Source organism: Lutjanus erythropterus, chromosome 9, assembly GCF_056507025.1.
Source record: "Lutjanus erythropterus isolate fLutEry1 chromosome 9, fLutEry1.hap2, whole genome shotgun sequence".
Classification (NCBI taxonomy): domain Eukaryota; kingdom Metazoa; phylum Chordata; class Actinopteri; order Lutjaniformes; family Lutjanidae; genus Lutjanus; species Lutjanus erythropterus.
The window spans coordinates 3,442,344-3,459,745 of record NC_139325.1 but is presented as its reverse complement, the minus strand read 5'-3'; the positions used below and the strand labels follow the sequence as shown (position 1 = coordinate 3,459,745).

The 17,402-nt window shown below is 40.4% G+C and overlaps 1 protein-coding gene across 2 annotated transcripts in view; it reads left to right on the top strand.

The window, feature by feature from the left end:
- Window positions 1-16,360, top strand: part of ubr5 (ubiquitin protein ligase E3 component n-recognin 5) — a 43,586-nt gene extending 27,226 nt beyond the window's left edge. Inside the window, exons 37-59 of one of the 2 annotated variants that reach the window (XM_084725952.1) lie at window positions 23-154; window positions 535-567; window positions 2,325-2,582; window positions 2,828-3,096; window positions 3,294-3,505; window positions 4,939-5,172; window positions 5,469-5,542; window positions 5,657-5,829; window positions 6,682-6,831; window positions 7,193-7,410; window positions 7,504-7,624; window positions 8,848-9,220; window positions 9,402-9,489; window positions 9,583-9,727; window positions 10,664-10,794; window positions 12,084-12,144; window positions 12,352-12,533; window positions 12,642-12,726; window positions 12,846-13,001; window positions 13,545-13,658; window positions 13,828-13,972; window positions 14,111-14,196; window positions 15,608-16,360. In XM_084725952.1, the coding sequence (XP_084582078.1) occupies window positions 23-154; window positions 535-567; window positions 2,325-2,582; window positions 2,828-3,096; window positions 3,294-3,505; window positions 4,939-5,172; window positions 5,469-5,542; window positions 5,657-5,829; window positions 6,682-6,831; window positions 7,193-7,410; window positions 7,504-7,624; window positions 8,848-9,220; window positions 9,402-9,489; window positions 9,583-9,727; window positions 10,664-10,794; window positions 12,084-12,144; window positions 12,352-12,533; window positions 12,642-12,726; window positions 12,846-13,001; window positions 13,545-13,658; window positions 13,828-13,972; window positions 14,111-14,196; window positions 15,608-15,820 (3,653 nt within the window). In that variant the 3' untranslated portion in view covers window positions 15,821-16,360. The remainder of the gene's footprint in view (window positions 1-22; window positions 155-534; window positions 568-2,324; window positions 2,583-2,827; window positions 3,097-3,293; window positions 3,506-4,938; window positions 5,173-5,468; window positions 5,543-5,656; window positions 5,830-6,681; window positions 6,832-7,192; window positions 7,411-7,503; window positions 7,625-8,847; window positions 9,221-9,401; window positions 9,490-9,582; window positions 9,728-10,663; window positions 10,795-12,083; window positions 12,145-12,351; window positions 12,534-12,641; window positions 12,727-12,845; window positions 13,002-13,544; window positions 13,659-13,827; window positions 13,973-14,110; window positions 14,197-15,607) is intronic. The other variant, XM_084725953.1, reaches the window with a different exon arrangement.
- Window positions 16,361-17,402: the final 1,042 nt, after the last annotated feature.

Sequence of the window (17,402 nt, the reverse complement as noted above, 5' to 3'; positions counted from 1 at the left end):
TTGTCTTCGTTTCTGCTTTCAGGAAGTGACATGGAGCTGGATCTGCTGGCTGCAGCCGAGACAGAGAGTGACAGTGAAAGTAACCACAGCAATCAGGATAATGCAAGTGGCCGCAGGAGTGTCGTCACTGCAGCCACCGCTGGCTCTGAAGCAGGTTGGTCACCAGCTGTTTTTAATCTTTGAGTTTAGATTTTCTTTTACTTCATAAAACATCCTCTTTAATTTTCTAAGTACTGTTCCTTTTTTGAGTTTTTTGTGGAAATGTGGTCACCTGTCATGACCTCCTCAAACTGAATTCTTTCCAAATTTTTGTAAGTCTCCGACTGCTTACTAAAGAGAAATTGCATTTCTGTCTTGCTGCACTGTGGTGTATTTTTTTTTTTTTTACCGTGAATTACAGACTAATTCAGTCTTCACAAAGTCATTAGTGCTTGACAGTCAGCAGTTTGGATTGTGAGGATTTGTGTTTGGAGAGCTAATGATACAGCAGACAAAATGGTCCCTGGCTGAATACCCAATGTATTTCATTTGCAGGCAGTAGGGTGTCCTTGGCATTTCCTATTTTTGGTATGAGCTCCTCTTTACTTCAATGCATATACAGATGTCAGGGCAAGAGTGAATTTGCAAAGTGCATACACAGTTTCCTGCTGAGAGTTCCTTCAGTTCGTCCCTTTCTCACATTTCACTGTTACTGTGTTTGTCATTTTGAACTAATCCTATCCCTCATCACAAGTGCAGTCTTGTTGTTCTTTCACCAAAATAACAAACTAATCAACTCGTAGCTTTCCCAAATGGTGTGGTGTTTTTTTTCCCTGGTTATCTGAAATGTCGTTTACTTACTAATGGTGATGTTTCATTTCCACGTAGAATATGCAGTACAATTGAGACGTACTGTTAAGATTATTTGATATGGGGTTGTATGAGGTAGTTGGGTCAGCTCACCCCTAGTTAGGGGAAACGGAGAGGAGTATCTGCATGTAAGCAAAGCAATGTACTGCTGTGGACCGGATCAGCAACAAAACTTATTCAAGGCACCTAAAAAAAAAGTTCTAACTTAGAATATTTTCACTGTTTTATTTTGCCATCAGGCAGCCTTTTCTGATAGGAAACGGTTGCCATATAAGCCTAGTATCGCTCTCCAACCACACACCACTGGCAAAGCCAGTAACTTTACCTCATGGAATATGGGAGCTGCTGGTCTACAGCTGCCGTGATATGTTAGTTTGTTATTTTGTGACTTTTCAGTGTGTTAAAAGGTTAGTTCAGATTCACTTAAGTCACACACAAAAACCCAAATGATGGAGGCAGCAACTCCTGTGGTCTGTGAGGTAATGGGTGCAAATGGAATCTAGATGAGAAGGATTTTTCACTTGTATAACAGCAGTTTCCTGTTGTTATGGAAAGGAAAAGCTGTGAAAATATCCTAAATGTAGCATACACTTAAAGCTATAATGCGTATGTAATAATTCTGCATTAAAAACTCCAAAAATGCCTGAACTCTTTTATATTTTGAGTTGCTTGCCTACATTATCCCAAATGTTTTGAACAGTAGTTATACCTTGAATATATTATGGATTTCTCAGCATTTAGTGCTAACTTCTAGTTTCTTGACACTTCTGGGAAAACATGGGACACTTCAGCTATATTAAAAAGTAAAGAAGGAAGTCTGCAGACGTGATTAAATATAATGTAAAAATAACTTAATACATTATCTCCTCCGTGAACATGATTCCTGTCTGTCATGTCAGATACAGTAGATTTTCATTTGCATTAGTGGTTGTTAAACAATGAAAACAACAACTCCAATGATTCCACGCTACTTCAGATGTTATCATACTACATCTTTTGTATTTCTTGTAATGTGAGAGACACCTAGTGGAAGAACTTGCTTGGCTTCCCTGCTGGAGCTCATCTCTGCTTCCCCAAACTGGGGGCGTGCCGGGCTCCATCTGCTGTAGGTAATACACTGACTATCGATTGGAATCTTGTACAACCCGAAAACAGATAATCCAAACTATCCCTGTAATGACATTTCCAATAATTTTAAAAAATGCAGATTGAAAAAGAAATTAAGTCATATGTCATTTAGCATAATTTGATCAACAGAGGGTGCAGCTGTTGTTTTGACTTGAAGCCTCAGTGTTTTCACTGTCATATTAGTGTTGTTTGGCCTTGTAGTGGTGTGATTCACTAACCCGCACTCCTGCTTGGATACATCTGATGTGAAAGACAAAAGAAAAGGGAGTTGAGATGAAAACACAAGCCATTAAACATGTCTCCTTTATCTTTTTCCTCATCCCTTATTGTCCTCCTCCCCTCTGAAGGTGCCAGCAGTGTCCCTGCCTTCTTTTCAGAGGACGACTCCCAGTCCAACGACTCCAGCGACTCTGACAGCAGCAGCAGCCAGAGCGACGACGTTGACCAGGAGACGTTCCTGCTGGACGAGCCGCTGGAAAGGACGACCAGCGCTTCCCACGCCAATAGCGCAGCCCAGGCTCCTCGCTCCATGCAGTGGGCTGTCAGAAACACCCCCAGCCAGAGGGCCACTGGCAGTGCTCCCTCCAGCTCCTCAACACCAGCTGGTCAGTGGAGTTTTGTCTGTTTGTTGGATTTCTTGTAGCGATCAGTGGTTTTTGAGAATTTTATAAATCACTTTGTTTTACAACATTGACCTTGCTCATCCTGACTTTCATATTTTTTAGTGTTTGTTTTTTGTTTCTCCTGTATAGTCGTAGTTGATTTTTTTTGTTGTTGGTCTGAATGTTTTATGTCATTCTGTACTTTGTACTACTAATTCTACCTGTTCTGATCTGTGTCATTTTAACAGCGAGCTCCACAGGCCTGATATACATTGACCCGACCAACCTCCGTCGCTCCAGCGCGATCAGCTCTAGTGCTGCTGCAGCAGCAGCGGCTCTAGAGGCCAGCAACTCCAGCAGCTACCTGACATCTGCCAGTAGCTTGGCCCGGGCTTACAGCATCGTCATCAGGCAGATCTCAGACCTCATGAGTCTGATTCCCAAGTACAATCATCTAGTCTACTCCCAGTATCCTGCTGCTGTAAAGCTCACCTACCAGGATGCAGTCAACCTGCAGGTAAAGACACACTTCCATCGTGTGGTGTCAAAAATACGAAAGACTCCACTTCTTCACCAAGACACTGGTTTCTGAATGAATAAACAATATATTCATTACTCTTCTATTATTATTTTTTTAAAGTAATCACTAAAAACATTTTGAGAAAAAAAGACTACCATGATGTGGTGGTAAATGTTTGTCATGTGCTGAACCAGAACTATGTTGAAGAGAAGCTGATTCCCACCTGGAATTGGATGGTGTCCATCATGGATTCCACCGAGGCTCAGTTGCGATATGGTTCAGCCCTGTCATCTGCTGGAGACCCGGGTCACCCCAGTCACCCGCTCCACGCCTCTCAGCACTCTGCTCGCAGGGAACGCATGACGGCACGGGAGGAGGCCAGCCTTCGCGCCATGGAAGGACGCAGGTAAAACAAAATACACTGAAAGACATTCACAATCCCAGTTTTTGTAATTCTTTTTCACATTTGATCAGTGGATTACTGTTGGGTATTAAGTGTTGTCACGGTACCAACATTTTGAATTTGACACAAATGCCAATCATGATACTTGATACTAAAGCAACACTCATCATTGCATCCTGTATGAAAAGGTTGGGTGGACATCATTAACAGCAAGATGTGACAGACATTGGTTTCTATTTATTTACAAAGCCATGATTGGAAAAATACCATCATATATCACTTCCTAATTACACTGGTCCAATAGCCAATCAGCTGAGTGTGTTGGATAATGACTCTTCAAGTCCCATTTTGGAAAAACTTTTAGTTTTTGTGCTGCACACTCCTGAAACACTTAACAACAGACATTAAAACTGAATGCACTTGTACCCATAGGTCAATTTAAAACCATGTTTATTAGTGGTTTGTGTTGTCTGTTATTTTTATTCATTGTTTATTAAATATATTTATATATTTTGTCTTGTTTTCTTGTTGTATTTTCCTGTTCAAACTGTGCTGTCTATGTCATTGTAAATGAGGGCACTCCTTTAATGATTCCTCAAGACTAAATAAAGGTTGATTGAATGACTCCCAGGGGCTGCAGCGTGAGCAGCCCTGCTCTGTGGCAGGGTCATGATGCACTCTGAGCTGCAGATCTGCAGCTGAGCATCACTGTTTTCAAGCTAGATAATACAGTCTTCTGCTGCTCAGTTCCAGTGGTTCTCGTCTTCTTCAAGTAACAATTTTGTCAGATTATGCCTCACACTGTTCCCTACTACCTCGCAGTGAAAATGGCAATTGATGAGATATCTCATCAATGGTGGGGAAAGGGTTAAAGACCTGCACAATGCCCATGGATTATTCTATGAAAAGTTCCAAAAATAATAAAACAAAACCTTACTCCAGCAACCTAATCACTTTTTTAGTAGCATTATGTTTACTATGGGCAATGTTCCCTAAATTTTCAGTGGGCGTGTGTGTGCGCCATTTTTACTGGACTAAACTGAACAGATTCACACACTCTCAGTGCCTGCATGAGGTGTGAATTTACTCATCTTTCTGTGTGAGCACACAAATATTAACCTACAATAACTACAGAATGTTGGGAAAGTCTACTCCTCAACTGTTTTTAACAAAAAGATTTCAGATTTTGGTATACCGTGCAACACTTGGTGATAAAATAGTCTTTAAAGTGCAACTTTGAAGTCTTGACATACACAAAATTTAAAAAGAACACCTGAGACAGACACAGAAAAAAAATCAGGAAGGCTCAGTGAATATCCTTGAAACGATCTAAATTCAGTCCAGCTGTTGCACATAATAGTTTGGTCCACACTTTTGAAGTATGTCCTATTGAAGTATTTCTCACTTGCTTTGTATGTGTTTTGTATTTGTTTCAGGAGAGCAGCTACCCTACTGACTGCTCGCCAGGGCATGATGTCGGCGCGGGGCGACTTCCTGAACTACGCCTTGTCACTGATGCGCTCCCACAACGATGAGCACTCTGATGTGCTTCCCGTGTTGGATGTGTGTTCACTGAAACATGTGGCCTACGTTTTCCAGGCTCTCATCTACTGGATTAAAGCCATGAACCAGCAGACCACTTTAGACACCCCACAGATGGATAGAAAGAGGTAAAAGCTGTCTTTATATTCAAAAACTGAGCTTACTTCAGCTGCAGCATAATTGTGTTTGGTTATGACTAAGAAGAGGGAAAATCTCACAATGTCCAGTATGTTTTGCAGTTGTTATTTGTCGAATTTGTGGTCAGTTTGTTACCATACAACTGAAATATCTGTATAGAGGTGCATGTGATGGCCACTGGAACAAAACCCTGTTTTCATATTATTTTGTTTGTCTTGCTCATTGATGTGGGAAGAACTATGGTTGTTTGTATTAAATGTTATTTTTTATCCACTTTTATTTGTAGGAATCGAGAGATTCTTGAACTGGGTTTGGACAATGAGGATTCAGAACATGAGAACGATGAGGACACCAATCAGAGTAAGCCAAATAACTTAATATTTAATACCACTCAGTGTGTGATAAATATCAAAGGTCTGCTTGGTCATTTATAATGTGTTTGCTGACAGTTGATTTATTTCTGCTTCTACCCAGGTTCAACTCTGCAGGACAAGGATGAGGACCCAGTTCCAGCAGAAACTGGTCAGAACCACCCCTTCTTCCGGCGCTCTGACTCCATGACCTTCCTGGGCTGCATCCCACCCAACCCCTTCGATGTTCCCCTGGCTGAGGCCATTCCACTGGCAGACCAGCCCCATCTCTTGCAGGTCAGAGTTACTGCTCAGTGTCTTTGTGTGATTCTCAGGATTTTCCTGACACAGTGAATGTTCAGGAAGGTAAGGGATGCATTTTCCACAGTCTACTTATATTTAATAGTAGAACTGTGAATTCAAGTCACACAACTTGGACTCAAGTCAGACTCATGTCACAGATTTGATGACATTAGACTCCCAAAAAAGCATTGCAACTCGACTTCAACACAAGTGACTTGTGACTTCACTTGAACTTCAGCCTTGACTTTAAAATACTTGATACCTTCTCTCAAGCCCAGAGATTTAAAAAGTCGGCTATTTAAAAATTGTCAATCCATAAATCAGTTAATTTCCCCTCAACGTAAATTCTGTTTAATCTCAGCAAGTTGACACGTAATTCCCCAGATCTACTTTGTTTTGAGCCAGTCCGACAGCATCCAGTCAAGTTGCAGGAGAGAACCAACAGAACTGATGTCACATTACTGAGCTCCAGTTAGAAAAAAAGATACCAAAGATAATTTTGTATACTCAAACTACAAGGTAGTCAACAAAAAACAAATTTCAGAATGCAGGACATGTAGGTAAAATAAATTACAGACGGAGGCTTTTGACTTTTTGTCTGTTGTTAAAATGACCTTACATTTGGTCAAGAGTGCATTATGATTTGTTCAGGACTAAAAACACAAAGTTTAGGACTTGGGACTTGGCTTCAGGGATTCAGGATTATTATCACATCACAGAACACTGCTTCAGCACATTAGACTGAGCATACAGCCATCTGCTCGACTGACCTAACTGTTAACACATTATTACTAACGGCCAAACTACATCTCTGGCTTCAACTTAATTGTGATTCTTCTGTAACAGCCTAATGCCAGGAAGGAGGATCTGTTCGGCCGTCCCTCCCAGGGCTTGTACTCTTCCTCCTACATGGCAACCAAAGGCCTGGCTGAGGCAAGCATGGACAGGAACTGCCTGGAGGTAAACATGGGCTCCTCTCTACCCTCCCCCTCTCAGGTATACCACCCCTCTTCACTGGACAAACACGCTGGCAGCTGTATTCTAATATCCACACAGAACAAATACTACTGGAATGTTGAAGGAAATTTACTTTGAAATAGAAATCTGTAAAAACTATCCAGGATTCATGATTTCCTCCTCATTATTTCCATTTTGAGAGCGCTGGAAATAATAGACAGCAGGAAACAATGGATGTTTTGGGTAGTCTTTTTGCTTACACTGAAATTTGAGTGTGGATATTGGAACACAGCCTGTGTTCTGTGTCTCATTTCCATATTTCCATTCTTTCATCATCACACTGTCATCATCAACATCTGCTCACAGAACTAAACGACTCCTCTGAACCCCACTAACACAGATCCTGCCCACTAAGATGTCTTACTCAGCCAACCTGAAGAATGTGATGAGTATGGAAACTGGCCAGCGGAGCACTGGGAACCAGTCGCTAGCAGAGCAGGAGCTGGAGGCTTCAAAACCAGGCCCGTCACCCCATGACCTCGCCGCCCAGCTAAAGAGCAGCCTGCTCGCTGAGATCGGCCTCACTGAGAGCGACGGACCTCCTCTGCCTTCATTCAGGTACCAAAATTAAGTGTGATTTGTTGTGTTGGTACTAGATGTTTGAAGTATGCAGGTGTCAATGTTGTTCCCCTTTCTCCTTTGTTTGCTCAGACCTCACTGTAGTTTCATGGGGATGATGATCTCACATGACATGCTGCTAGGCCGCTGGCGTCTGTCACTGGAGCTCTTTGGTCGTGTCTTCATGGAGGATGTCGGAGCTGAGCCTGGATCGGTACAGTTTTATCTCAATATACATTTAAATTAGTAAAGTAAAAGTAGCAGTTGCCTTTACGTTTTCCCATTTTTTGCTTGGAAATAGGTTAATGGATTTTGCAGTAAGGTTCAATAAGGAATATATGACCTCTGTGTAGTTCTCTCTTTTGCTGTTTATTGAATGTGCAGGTTCCTGAAAACAGTACACAACAAAAGACTTAAAATGAAGGGGTTCTGTCCGCTGAAACACTAGAGGGCTTTTAATTTGAAACATAAATTACCTTACTTTTAACATTTTCAAAGTGTCATGCTCCAAAAGATGCCCAGCCCACATGGGATTACAAGACACTCCAAATAGCAAAATAGACAAATCAGGGCAAATTCCATGATACAGTGAGAGCAAAAGAAACAAAGGTACACTTCCTACATGACAAACAATCTTAAATCAAAATCTGAGACCTCTGACCTGCTTCTTACATTTTACATCCACATACCATTAACATATCTAAGGCACATCACTATGTCTTATAACACATAAAAAAAAGTGCCCTTGTGCGCTGTTCATAGACATTTAACTAAGACTGTGGTTGCTGTTGTGTTTCATGACCCCAACTGTATTTTGCGTTAGTGTTTATAAATTCTTGGCTCCTGCATTGATCTTTGTTAAAGGGACAGTTCCTCTCAAAGTCAAAAATACCTTCTGTCCAATATAATGTAGGAATGTGGGACTGTAGGAACTGTTTTCTTTCTAGTAGAAAGTAAAGTAGTTCTGGTAGAGTCCACTGCAGAAGAAACTAGTTCCTACATGAAACTCCTGACAAGATCTGTGGATTATCTTGAGTAACCCAGTCATGATTTTTGGAAAGACACAGGTTTTGAATTTTTCAAATGTATGTTTTTTGGTGCTCTAAGCACCACAAGCCAAGTGCCATGCAGTCCCATTATACTGGAGCAAAGGCAGACATCTATACAGCCGATATCTCCAAAAGTCTGCAAGTTGGACCAAAACTGAATGAACAAATAGTGCTACAGGCAAGAGGAAAAATATGCATTTTTTTTATTTTGAAGCCAATTGTCCTTTTATTGTACACCAGACTGGACTGGCAAAACCAGAAACAGACCCAACCCTAATGTCAACCAGCTCAGTTTAAAGCTGATATCCAAAATATTTTAGGGTTTTGGTGGTCTAGATGTCAGAGAGTATATTCCTAATGGTTTTGTTTGTTTTGTTGTTTATATTAGATCCTCACAGAGCTAGGCGGTTTTGAAGTGAAGGAATCAAAGTTCCGTCGGGAGATGGAGAAACTGAGGAACTTGCAGTCTCGCGACCTAGCCCTGGAGGTGGATCGGGACCGAGACCAGTTAATACAGCAGACCATGCGTCAGCTGAACACGCACTTTGGCAGACGCTGCACAACCACACCCATGGCCGTGCACCGGGTGAAGGTCACCTTCAAAGATGAGCCGGGCGAGGGCAGTGGTGTGGCCCGCAGTTTTTACACGGCCATCGCCCTGGCCCTCCTCTCCAACGACAAGCTGCCCAATCTGGATTGCGTTCAGAGTGTTAGCAAGGGCATGCAGGCCAGCAGTACGTGTCATCACGATTACAATTCAAGTATGACAATACATAGAAACTACACTGTATTCATCAACTTGATTTCAATGTCACATTCAGTGGTACCTCTGTGATGTTTAAAGCAGTTATCTCATGAGTTTAGAGATTCTTTTACTTCAAAAAATTACAATCAAAGGTGAACTCGTTTTTCTTCAATGTGTGTGTTTGTGTGTGTCTGTAGATCTCATGCAGCGCTTGAGAAACAGAGATCGGGAAAGAGAAAGGAGAAGTGGAGGGCTTCGAGCAGGATCTCGGAGAGATCGAGACAGGTAGACTACAGCTTAAAACATATATTTCTCTTTTGTGATGGACAAAAAAAGTTTGTGCAGTGTGAGACCAATGTGTGTGTTTGTGTTCTGCAGAGACTCACGGAGGCAGCTGTCCATAGACACCAGGCCTTTCAGACCTTCATCAGAGGGAAACCCCAGTGATGAGCCCGACCCCCTGCCCGCACACAGACAAGCCCTGGGTGAAAGGCTCTACCCACGCGTTCATGCAATGCAACCGGTAACAAATCATCTACATCTGTCAAAGCTCTGTGTTAACGAAACTGATTTTTATCTGTTGAAAAACAGGTCATCATATTATATTATGACAGATTTGCATTTTCAAACAAAAAAATAAGGAAAAATCAAGGGTTCTTACAGGTGCTGGAAATCCTTGGAAATACATTTTAATGTTGTATTTCATGGTTTAAAAGTGCTTGAAATTGTAATTTGTTCATAATAAGTAGCTATCTGACTAAATAGTTCACTTTTTAGATAAAGAACTAAAATAAGCCAGAGAGTCTAATTGCTTTTGCCTTTTGTGCAAAATGAAGAGGACTCCACTTGAGCCTTGCTTGCCACAACCCAACAGACAACTTGCTGGGAGTTTGCTGTTTCAATTGTTGGCTGGTGGAAAATGGAAAATTAAGAAAAAAATTAAAATGATTATTATCCAAGTTATTCATCAGGTGATTGTTGAAATGATTGTTTTACATTGGCACAGCCAGGTTGTATAGAATGACACTTACAGGCATGTTTTAAAACATAAAACGGTCACCCCTTGTAGAATTCTGTCGATAAGCATAATTTAGTTTTTACAGCACAATAACATCTGATTTGATCTGATTAAGAAATGAAATAGGGCCTAATCATTTTGAGTGTATACAGTGTGTATATATAATTATTCCATTTGCCACAGCTGTAAGGTGATGGAAAAGCTTGAAAATGCACCTTGAAAGGTACTTCATTTCAACTTTGGAAAAGATCTAGAAACCTTGAAATCCATTTATTTTAGAGAGCACATGACCTTTACTACGTCATCAACAAGCCCCAACAAATTTGTAACATTCTTAATACTTTCCTATGTAACTATATGTATGGCTGCCATTCTGTCTAACTGGAACAGTTGATGGTTTCCGTCTCCATGCTCAGACCAGCTGTGTGTTTGTCTCCTCAGGCGTTTGCCAGTAAAATCACAGGCATGTTGCTGGAGTTGTCCCCTGCCCAGCTGCTGCTGCTACTGGCTAGTGAGGATTCTCTCCGAGCCAGAGTGGAGGAGGCCATGGAGCTTCTCATTGCACATGGAAGGTATCATAACCTCACTAGGGATTCATAAATTTCCTGAAAATGAGACATTGTCTTTTCCAGGAACAGAAGCCCCCTATCCTGGAAAATGCACTTGTTTTATAACCGCTACAGTCAAATGCATCATATTCAGGCAATACCACATGCAACAAGGAGAAATATGGTTTCCAAATCTGACCGCTTTTGTTATGTAGTGGTATTAATAATAATTGATACAGAAGAACAGCGTTATGAAAATTAAAATGTGAATGAACATAATATAAACTGTGCATGCAGCTTGAACTTGGCTACAGCTGCAAGAATGAAATGCTAAGTTCATAGTCTGTGATCTGTTACTGTCTATTTGAACAGACTCATGGAAGTGATATTTTACAATTCTTTATTGTCTAAACAAAAAAAAATTAATTAAAGCGAGTTATTTGGTGTTTTCAGATTCATTCTGTTGATCTGAGTTGGATTCCATATTCTAGGATTCAGAAAGCTCACGCCACAATTTTAGACATAGTCGGTCTAATAAAGTCAGTGATAAAAGTTAAAAATCAAAGCTCTTAAAAAGCTGTCCCTCACTTGGTGTGAAATTTCAAGTGGATTCTTGGGGAGTTTTTGTCCGTCTGTCTTCAGTGCTGCTCTTACAGAGGCACATTTTGCCATATCCTACTGAGGAAATTTAATTCATCGTCTCTGCCAATATTTTGCACAAAAGTGTTTGGATAAAGTCTGAATCTTGCATTCCTGCACGGACTTAAACTGGGAATTTTGTCTGAGATCCTAAATGTGGTTGCAAACTACTCATTTAACTTCAGTCTCGTTTACAGAGCACATACTGTGCATCCTCATTGTTTAGCCTTTTAAAGTATTTCCACACCAAGCTGGTTTCAGAAATTGTGTTGTTTTAGTTTGTTATAGATGGTAGAGCCCTTAAGTTACCATAGTAACCGCAGTCAGAAATGAATTCACTTTTATTAATTAAAGCTTGCAGTGTGTTCCACCAGCGTGCACACAGCTGATGAATATATTTTAAGAATATTATATATTTACTGTGCAATGAGGAATACTTTAGATGAACATTCCCGTGAATCCCACTTCCCCGGATTCAACTCTAAACCTGCACAGTCATACCAACACAGTTGCTAAACACAATGACCATTATCAGCTCTGTTCACCACAGTGGAACACAAATCATCCTGCTCTCAAGTGTTGTACAAGTATACTATGGATTATCCAAAAATGTAATTGTCACTGAATTTTCTTGCATGTAAACTAATTATAACCCCTGTTTCTGTCTCCTCCAGGGAAAATGGTGCTGACAGCATTCTGGATCTGGGTTTCCTGGAGGCTCCAGAGAAAGCACAAGTAAATGCAACTTCTGTTTCCGTCCCATATTGTCCTAATGTGTCAACTTTTCTGTTAAGGATGTAATAGTGAAACATCAGGCCTGGTTTGGCATACTAATTAATATTTCTCTCCCATAGACTTAAAATGTTTCTATACAATACATACCTTCTAAACAACCATTCTTGCCAAACATAACACTCCCTCTCCTTTTTTGTGTGGTTGTAGCAGCAGGAGAACCGTAAGCGTCACGGCTCAACCCGCAGCGTTGTTGACATGGAGCTGGACGACCCTGATGACGGGGACGACAACGCTCCGCTCTTCTACCAGCCCGGCAAACGAGGCTTCTACTCCCCTCGGCCCGGCAAGAACACAGAAGCCAGACTCAACTGCTTCCGTAACATCGGCAGGTAATAAAGTGGCACATATGATGAGAATTCTGTTCAGTTAGTGCAGTCAAATAACAACTTGATTCAAACACGGGAGATAGTAAATTAAATGTTGTGTTTTCTCTACAGAATACTGGGGTTATGTCTGCTTCAGAATGAACTCTGTCCAATCACGTTGAACAGACATGTCATCAAAGTGCTGCTTGGGAGGAAGGTAAGAGGCATTAAGTTGTGTGTGATATATTTTTGCACCCACAGTAAGACCCTACCACATGTTGTTGATGCTTTTCAGAATAAAGTAGCTAAATCTATGCATCATCCTTGCTCCTTCAGGTAAACTGGCATGACTTTGCATTCTTTGACCCGGTCATGTATGAGAGCCTGCGGCAGCTGATCCGCCACTCTCAGGCCGGAGAAGCAGACGCAGTATTCGCTGCCATGGACCTGGCCTTCGCCATCGACCTCTGCAAAGAGGAAGGGGCCGGACAGGTAAAAGAACTTCACTGTCACTGTCACAGAATGCAGATTGAAACACTAAGTGCTAAAACTTCATAGCTTAGTTGTGTCGTTCAGACTAACAACAGAACTGCATTTAAAAAAAAGCAAAGGAGGTGCAATGACCTGAGCATGTGGCTAAAAGCACAGCTTAGAAACCAGACTAGCACAAGGCTCCTTGGTACATGTAACACTGTATTTCGCTGGAAATTTATAACTTAATTTTTAAATACAGCAGCAGTGTGGGGATGGGCGATACCAAACAAATCTAATCAAAAATCTTTTTTTTTATTGATTTCTTTTTAAAGGAATCAATACCAAATTAGTAGCTTGTGAGTGTTGATACCAGTTTCTGCCATAGAGAAAATTTAAAGAATGACATTTGACTGTGCCTGTTTTCAGTTGTGTATATTTTTGGAATCACAAGCAGAATCCTAATACTTTAAATACCACATAGTTTAAAGATGTATAAAAATATGTGCTCTGAAATATGTTTGCCATAAGTGTTTGTTGATGCCTTACTCTCTTCTGGTTCAGGTGGAGCTTCTGTCTGGTGGGGTCAACATGCCAGTAACTCCTCTCAATGTGTATGAGTATGTGAGGAAGTATGCTGAGCACAGAATGCTGGTGGTGGCTGAGCAGCCTCTACATGTAAGTTAAAAAAAGTCACTCCCTCTTAATTAGCTGTGATTACTCAGATATTCAACATTCACCAAACTTCATCTCAAAGTGTCTCATTTTTTTAGAACACAAACAGATGTTTTGTCAGTCCCTAAAATGTATATTCACTTCAATTATGATGTGTCTCTGTTTCTTGTAGGCGATGAGGAAGGGTTTGCTGGATGTCCTCCCTAAAAACGCCCTGGAGGATCTGACGGCCGAGGACTTTAGGCTGCTGGTCAACGGCTGTGGAGAAGTCAATGTCCAGATGCTCATTAGCTTCACCTCCTTCAATGATGAATCTGGTAAGCTGCTCTGTCTGGATCTTTTCTGCTTTCTGTGTCTGATTCTCTGATTCTTGCATTAACTCAGAAATGAAAGATTTATAGTTGGACATTTTTTGCTGTAACATATTAAGCAAAGACTTGTGTTTCGTCCAACAGGGGAAAATGCAGATAAACTACTGCAGTTTAAACGCTGGTTTTGGTCCATTGTGGAGAAGATGAGCATGACTGAGAGGCAAGATCTGGTAAGTGTGCATATATAATTCAGTCAATCAGTTATATAATTCAAGTATTGCTCTGTTTCCAACATAATGACAACAAACTAAAAGACTGAGGCAGCCAGCAATTGCAACTCCTGTGTTCTGTGAGGTAGCTTTGGAGAGAGCAATATCTGGCTTATATAACAGCCGTTTACAGTTGGAAAAGACTTTCAGATGACAAGGTGAAATGGTGAAAATATTCTGAATGTAGCGTACACTTAAACTGATGGTGATATCTGTAGATGGACTTTGCTGTCCCTGTCCACAGCAGTACATTGCTTAGCTTCCTACACCAGTACTTCTGCTGCCTTGTACAACCCCACGTCAAGATAATCCAAGTCTCGTTAAGACTTTTACCCTTTTAAGCCTGTTCTGTTATACTGAAAACATGTTATTGCACAACCACCTCACACAAGACCCTGACGACAGTTTGCAGTGGGTGCACCTGTTGTAGCTTTGCAGTCAAAATGGTAAAACTAAGAGCAATACAGGAGAGTTTAGTTGTTGGTCAGTGAAGTTTCAGTTCTCAGTTTTGTTTCTCTCTTTTCATTCTTTATTCTTGTTTGTGTTTTCTCTCCTTTACCCTCTGTATCACGGCATACATTTATTGTGCATGCTAAAGATTAGGCATGTAACTTAATTAAAACTCTTCCTGTGAGCTACAACTTGATTTCTGTGTATATGCAAGTAAAATCTACCCACAAACATCCTTTGTAAGATACAGTAACATGCATGGGATGGAGCTGGAGCATGGGCTTGTACAGAGCTACATCATTTGAATAACATGTTTCTGTTTGATTGAAGGATAACTTAAGTGACGGAGTTACATCCTGTTGAGACGAACCTTTAGTCTGTAATTTAATTGTAAGACATTTAGTGATTTTATGTGACCGGTAACAGTGAACACCAGCAAGCAAGGACGTATTCAAGAATAGCATTTGTTCAAAGCCTCTCTTGTTGTCAGTTTTGTTTCCTGTTCATTCCCAATACCCAAACACTTGGACTGTAAGGCTGCAACTAATTATTGTTTTCATAATCAATTAATCTGTTGATTATTTTCATGATTTATTCATTAGTTGTTTGGTCCATAAGACATCAGAAAAGGGTAAAAAAGTTTGTCCCAAAGCCCAAGGACAGGTCCTAAGATATTCTCTTTGCTGTCATAGAGGACTTAACAGACCAGAAAATATTCACATTCAAGAAATTAGAGTCAGAGAATTTGGACATTTTATCTTAAAAAAAAAAGACTCAAATGATAAATCAATTATCAAAATAGTTGCTGATTACTTTAGTAGTCGATTAATAATTGATTAATCGTCGCAGCTCTACACTTGAACATCAAGAAATAAGTCAAAGCTAAATGTAAATTCTGAGTCATGATTTTCCTTCTCCTCAGGTGTACTTCTGGACCTCCAGCCCTTCTCTGCCAGCCAGCGAGGAGGGCTTCCAGCCGATGCCCTCCATCACCATCCGGCCTCCAGACGACCAGCACCTCCCCACAGCCAACACCTGCATCTCACGTCTCTACGTGCCACTCTATTCTTCAAAACAGATACTCAAACAGAAACTCCTGCTAGCCATTAAGACCAAGAATTTTGGTTTTGTGTAGAGGTTCGACAGAAAAGAGTTTAAAAAAAGGAAAAAAAGAAAAACATGTTTACTGTTGTGTAATATTTACCTAGCTCCATTTTTGTAGATTTATTTTTTGTCTATACAATTTTATGAAATTCGACATACTGTCGCTATCTCCCCAGGCGGTAATATTTGTTTGTGTTGTGAACACAAACAGCTTGTTATTTTTATTTCAATTTTTATTGTTTTTTCTTTTGTGTTGATGAAGAAGAGGTATACAGTCCAGAACATTCCTGCATTGGCACTGTAAAATGTAAAGCCCACAGCCCTGCTCTATTGGCTTCAACCTTTGCTTCCCAGGAATGTGGTTTGACAGAAGGCTGTCTGCCGAAACCCAGCCAAAGATGACAGCAGTAGAAGTATTTAAAAGAAGAAAAGAAGACACACTGTGATTATAAGTTTTTTCCTTCCCTAGAAAAGTACTATCACTGACAGTTCACTGCTGCCTTTGTGGAAAGTCCTCTTTTTCTTGTACAGGGGGAGTAGGGAATTTCAAAATAAACTTGGATGCAAATAAGTTGTCTAGCCTTGTTTTTTCAGTGCTTTATGTTAAGAGTAGTGGAGAATCAGTGTTGCAGTAGTGTGACAAAGTGTTCACCTGTTACACACCTGAAAAGACTATTTACTGTTCATAAGTGTGTTGTCATTAGTGTATAATTACCTAAAAATAAGAATCCTGTTTTCATTACCTCAGAATGAGCCTTTCCACGGACGCCACCATGTTGCACCACAGTGGTTCAAAGTTACCCAGAACAGGCAAACCAAGCACTGGCTCTAGTTATGGCTTTTTGTATGAGTTTTGCAGCCAGCGTAGGTTCTCATGCTTCAAAGGGAAGAGTGACACGAGGTGTTTGCAATCTGCAAGCTCACTGCTAAATGCTACTAAATCCTACACACTGGTCTTTTCACACACTGCTTTGCACTACATGTTAAATAACGTTATTTAGTCGATTTATAGGTTATTAAATTGTAAACAAATGTATTAAATCCTTTTTTTTTTTTATTGTAAATTAATTATTAATGAAATGTTTTAGTGCTACTTGTGTGACACTTGGGGTCCTCCACAGTTTTTGCGTATTTGGATTATATAAACAAAATTTTAAAGTAAAATATGCACTATCAGAAAAAAACATGAAACATTTCACAAAAGGCACTAATGACAATCAAAGGTTTTTGTACTTGGACTGTTAATTTTTTTAAACCGACGGTTTTGGCCAATCAACACGGGAGAAATCGTAGCCCCGCCCAATTTATCGGAGCTGTCACGGCCCGTTTGTGTTGCCTTCAATTGATGTTGTCAAAAAAGGAATTTAATGTTATGCTGTATAGTGGAATGGAAAAGTGATTACATGGCACCAGAGACACCATTCGCTGTTTACGGGGGCTAAGGCACCTTCTTAACAACTGATGGCAAATACAATACAACAAACGATGTTAAATAACATTATAGGCTCAGGCAATGCTATGTCTTGAGCACAAGCATCCTCCTCGGTCCATTACTTAAAACACATAGTAAATATGTTGTTTTCAAAATAACAATAACATTGATTTCGTTTAAA